This window comes from Cryptomeria japonica, chromosome 11, assembly GCF_030272615.1.
Source record: "Cryptomeria japonica chromosome 11, Sugi_1.0, whole genome shotgun sequence".
Taxonomy (NCBI): Eukaryota; Viridiplantae; Streptophyta; class Pinopsida; order Cupressales; family Cupressaceae; genus Cryptomeria; species Cryptomeria japonica.
This window is the reverse complement of record NC_081415.1, coordinates 248385166-248390869: the sequence shown is the minus strand read 5'-3', so window position 1 is coordinate 248390869 and position 5704 is coordinate 248385166. Positions and strand designations below refer to the sequence as shown.

General features: G+C 33.5%; 1 protein-coding gene across 1 annotated transcript; it reads right to left on the bottom strand.

Annotated features, from left to right (window-relative positions):
• Nucleotides 1-4304: 4304 nt before the first annotated feature.
• Nucleotides 4305-5084, bottom strand: LOC131040120 (ethylene-responsive transcription factor 1B-like). The gene has a single exon (XM_057972980.2). It carries the CDS (start codon nucleotides 5082-5084, stop codon nucleotides 4305-4307), a length of 780 nt encoding a protein of 259 aa, XP_057828963.2.
• Nucleotides 5085-5704: the final 620 nt, after the last annotated feature.

The following is a 5704-nucleotide window of genomic DNA, read 5'->3' as shown; positions in this document are numbered from 1 at the left end:
TTCATTTCTGGATTTTAAAAGTCGACTATTAGTCAAAATCTGGACACATACTCGGTGATCAGGTGCGCTTGAGTGGGTTCCTAATCACCCACATACTATAAAACGTTTAGAACCCCGCACACATATTGGGGTCTCTCTCCTACTAACCGTAGAAGTAGGAAAAAGCCTAGAAATAAGCAAGAATCAAACCAAAATGATGCATTGGGGAATAAATGAATGCCATACTTAACTGCAAAGGGCTCGAAAGAAAACTGGACGTCCATAATGTTAACTGGTAGAAGTCAGTCAGAAAAAAGCCCTAAAAAGGAAAGATATTTCCGTCAAACGCATTCAATGGATTGAAATTCTGGTTGAACGAGAGAAACCGCCATTCGGAAGGAGAAACCCATTTCAGCCGAACAACACTTACACATTACGATTCTGGTAACATAGATCCATGATTCAACAACATGAAATATAAAAAATGGTATTTCTTGTTGGATTGATGCTAGGTTTATAGATGATCATATATGAGGTTTGTAACTGGAGGGAGGAGGAGATCATCTAGCTCAATTGGGAGGAAGCAAAGAGGAGACCCCAGGGTGTTAGTTGGTAGCATGAGGAGGTCTTAGACCGACCCAAATTACAGTAACAATATTGCATTACTTCACATTTTCCATTTTAAAGTGTACAGTTGATGCAAGTGTGGTAAGAAGTTTGTGATAGCCGTTCTTCAAATCTATATTTCTCTAGTATTCCAAATCTTTCATGAATGTTATTACTTTATTTTAAAGCTCCCATTTCGATTAAGGCAGGGTGGATTTTAGTTAAGTCGTGATATCGGTTCTGCATACCCTGCCATCATCGTGTTCATGAGATATTAAAATATTCTCACATGACATTTATGCCTGCACATATTCGACCTTAAAGTGTTAGAAACAATTAAAAGCACAAAGCGATGCTAACTCAAGTGTGCAACATATAGAAGAGTGTATTTAGTTTATTGAAGGCTTGAATACATCTAATCAAACTGCGCTTCTATCAAACCAATTACTATTTTCTCTTCCTATAATTTTCTTTCTCATCTTGGAATGACCTTCACTATCACACCTTGCATGCATGTGCACTAGAGAGGTCGCATCCAGCAGACATACTAAATCCATTTATCTTGTCGATTTGGAAGTATGCTTGTAGAAACTTATGCCGTGAAGGTTAGGAGGTCTGATTTTGTGAAGTTTGGGAGGTCTGTTTTGCATGAATGTCAAACTTATCTTCCTATTTGAATCGGTGTGCTACAACATTGTAGTGTCGATAATATCTAGTGCATATGAAGCTATTTAGGATTCACTTGTTATTGCGTTTGTTTGTTTGTTTGTTTGTTTTGTTTTTTATTAGTTATAACACTTAGGGTTGTATGATCTTAAATATCTCTTTGACAATTAATCTAGGTATAATAAGAAAACTCTTGACTAATCAAGATATATATGTTTGGTAGGTTCTATTAAATTATTATTAGGTTAGGTTAATTGGAAATGGAGTAAGGAATTCTTAATTATGCTTCTTGTTATTTATAGTGGTTTGAATAAGTTTTAAGAATAGTTGTATTAGATGAGAAATGTTTTATTTAGAATTTAGTTGTTATTTTCATTATATGCTTATGTAAGAATGTAAATATTCAACTATTGTAATTCCCTTCTCCGATCTTTCTTTTGTGATTAAATGTGTTGGATATTTATGAGTTTGTTTGTGTATGTGATACCTCTTTTATAGACATTTAATATGTTCAGATGGACTTCTTTGGTTTATGTATGGTTTTAATCATGCTACATTCTATGATAGTTTATCTTTATGAGACTCTATTTTGATTAGATATATAAACCATGTTAATTTTCATGTTATAATGGATTATGATTACATTTCTTTATGAATAAGTTATCTTAGGTGATGCATATTATTTTATGGTTACTAACTCATGTACTAATGGATTTAGTTAGATTATGAGATGTGATTGATTATGATAGTCAAAGTGTACTGAGATATTGATCCATGTGTTATGTGTATGCTCTTGATTGAGGTGTGAGGGGATGATGTCTTATCACTCTCTTAGGAGAGACATATGTTGTCACGATTCCTATTCACCGTTGTGGGTGTACCTATTATGTATATCATACTTGTATATATGTTCATTGTGGTGTAGGGTTGCAGGCATCAAGCATCGACTCCTCCCGATCTTAGGACTGAGCCCTATTGACTTCTAATGGTGGTAGTGGGAGATGGCACCAGGGCCTAGGTGTCCACCTCATTGTTACTTTGATATGGAAGCAGGGATAGCACCCTTAACCCTTGTGTGCATTTGATCTTGTCAACTAGGTCATCCAGTGCGCATTGTGAATTGAGTTGATTGAGTTATGATCCTTAATTGATTCTTGTCATTAGATGTTTCTATCAAAAAAGAAATATTAAAATTATTATAGCTTAGTTTTGTTATTATTGTATGATTATCTAGTTTCATGATGTTTCTTGTGAGGGACATTACAACTATTGTTGAAAGCATTATAGATTATGATAAGGTATATTTTGATACAACAATATCTTGATTATAGGAGAAGATTATGTGATATATGTTACTAATATAGCATTATGAGTTTAATTAGATTTTGGAATTATTTAGATATGATCAATTGTTTGGTTGTAGATTATTTTAGCCTCGATTGACTTAGAGGAAAGTATATAAGTATATTGTTATGTCAAGAAATACTATAAGAGTTTGATATAAAGTTATAAAATTAGATAAGATTTACGTCCTATAACTATTATTTCTCCATAAATGTACAGTACAATTAGTTTTTTGTAATTATTAACTCATTCATTAAAATTTTTATACAATAAGAAAATTACATGTAGATAGCACGAGAGAGAGATGGGGGGTGTGGGTTAAAAATATTTGTATAAATTATTAAGAAAATCTTTGTAGAAACCATTTATGGAGTGTTGCAATTTTCTTAGGACACCTTGTATTATTTTATCTTTATAGAAAATAATTTTTGTAATTGAATAGTAGTTTGACATAATTGATTTGATTTATTTCTAAAAAATTGAGATCTTAACCATCTCCAATTCCAATGGACATCTATTCTCTATAGAAAAACACATATGCTCTCACTTCTAGATACCTTACACTCTTTGAAACCTATAGTAAACCAATCCTTACACTGCATCACAAATGCACACATCATTTCTACATTTTGTTTAGAATATTTTTATTATTTATAATTGATCTTATGATTGGATACCTTTATTTGTAGCTTCTTAATCTAAACCATATATGAGAAGACTATCACTGAAATTAATTGGATGGTAAAAAAAACCTCTTCTCTATGATGAAGTATTTGATTTTATTAATAAAAGTGTATCATTTTATTAAGGTTTTTGCATAGGGGAAATGCAAGTGTGACATGTGAGGCTAATGCTTGGAAGAGATGTTTTCAATTTATTATTTGAGCTTGAATTGAATTAGACTTTGATGACGAATTTGATTATTTTGTTCAATGTATGATGACAAAAATGATGTGTAATTAAACCACCCACCTCTCCTACCCAATGCTAAAAGAACAAGACACTTTTCTTAAAATTTTCCATATTTGTGATTAGCCTAATAATTGCTCAATTTTTGAAATATTTAATATTTTTTAATAATTTAACTAGTCTTATATTGATTTAATTTTTAACTTTAATATTATTTAATATTATACTAATTTGGAACTCAATATTGACATTCTCTAAAATATTAAATAAAATTATTTCTTTCTATTGTCAATTTATAAACTTAGGACTTTAATATTTATTTCATTAAACCATTACATATTATTATGCAAATTCACAATAAGAAAACATATGAGACTAAGTAGAGAGTTAATGTGGACAAGGTGTTACATTTTTCTACATTCTACCTAAACATCATATTGTTCAATAGTCAAATAGTCAGCAGTAATCTTATAAATTTTCAACACATCATATTGTTCAATAGTCAAATAGTCAGTAGTAATCTTATAAATTTTCAAGACAAAGATTGATCGCTCAGAATCACTGTTTATGAAAGTAATAATCTGTATCCTATCTTGCTTTTCATTTGGACGAGGGATAGAGTGATCATATCATCATGATCGTTTTTCATTTGGATGATGGATGAATGTGATCTGAAAAAACGTATTTAACGTTCAAAAAAATCATATACAATTGAATCTAGATTGATAATAGAATTTCATATAATCAAATTTAAACACTAGCGATAATCTTATAAATTGTAGAAATTTGATAACATTAAATTACTGTAAAAGATCGTCAAATAAAGAGCAATCAAGCAATGGAGCAAAACAATCAGTTTGTGAAGATATTCCAAACAGTTCTTCCAGGCAATCAGAACCAATGTGTTGGAACTCTACCAATGCTTGTGATCCGGAGCTCTGATTGAGAAAAAACTGAGAATCACCCAACCTACCATATTGTAATGGCTGATCAACCACTTGCTCCAGCGGTGATGAATCTCTTCGTCTCTTCCTATTCAGCACTGGGGGATCAGGAGTGTAAGAGATCGAAGGACTAACAGCATTGCTTCCCAAGCAATTCATATAATGTCGTCGGGAAGCATTGAGCTCGTAGGAGAAGGCATAATCATTGTGGCTCAAAGCCTGCATCACAATCTGGGTAGGGAAGTTCAGTATAGCTTGACTGCCCCGCATGAGAAGAGCAGCTTTATCATAAGCCATGGCTGCCTCCTCAGCAGTAGTGAAAGTTCCAAGCCACACCCTCACGCCTTTTCTTGCAGAATCCCTTATTTCTGCTGAAAATTTCCCCCATGGCCGTCTGCGGACTCCTCTGTAATGTTTTATAGGAGGCGGCAGCTGCAGACATCCTATTGACTGTTTGATCTCCACAGTCTTTTCCACCACAGGCGCCGCCAGAGATTCTTCGAGAATACCGTACGGAATCATGTCCTCTAAATACCCATTATTCTCTTCTGCAGGTTTTTCTTGGCCTTGCATTAGAACTGCCCATACATCTTCAACTAGCTTCTCTGGGCAGCTTCCACAGTTGCTCAAAGCCATTGTTATCTCAATGAATGGAAGATTATAACAAGTCTACAAGATCAAGTCAATCTTCTCAATGTGAATGAATTGAAGATTCTAACAAATTTAGAAGAGCAATCTAAACGACCAAGAATTGCAGTTCTAAATTATCTTCAAGTTCTTTTCGGTGTGCGTACTCACGAATCAAGAAGTATAGTGCTAAATTATCTTCAGAGTCTTTTCAATATGAGATCACAGATCAGATCTTCAACTCTTTTTAATATAAGATCTCATAGATCAAAAATTGCAGTTCTAAATTATCCTCAACTCTTTTCGATGTGAGATCTCCCACTATAGGTCTTAGAACAGAGAACTAAAAAGTCTTTTGCTAGTGCTGAGCTTTAGAACACAGTTCCATTTACCAAAGGATATTTAGGGAGGCATTCTGAGCTTGGAGTGACTCCAATGAAACCGGGGCTCTTTATCATGGGCTTAGTTATCCTGTTGAGCTCCAAGGAAAGTTCCGCTATGCCAGGCGAGCTGATTTGCTGGCAAATGTAGTTTTCTATTGTCCGGTTTGAGTCATGTGCTCTTCGTCGACGAATCACAAAGTCAAAATGGAGTTTGTTTATTGATATTAAGGATGGTGATGTCATGCC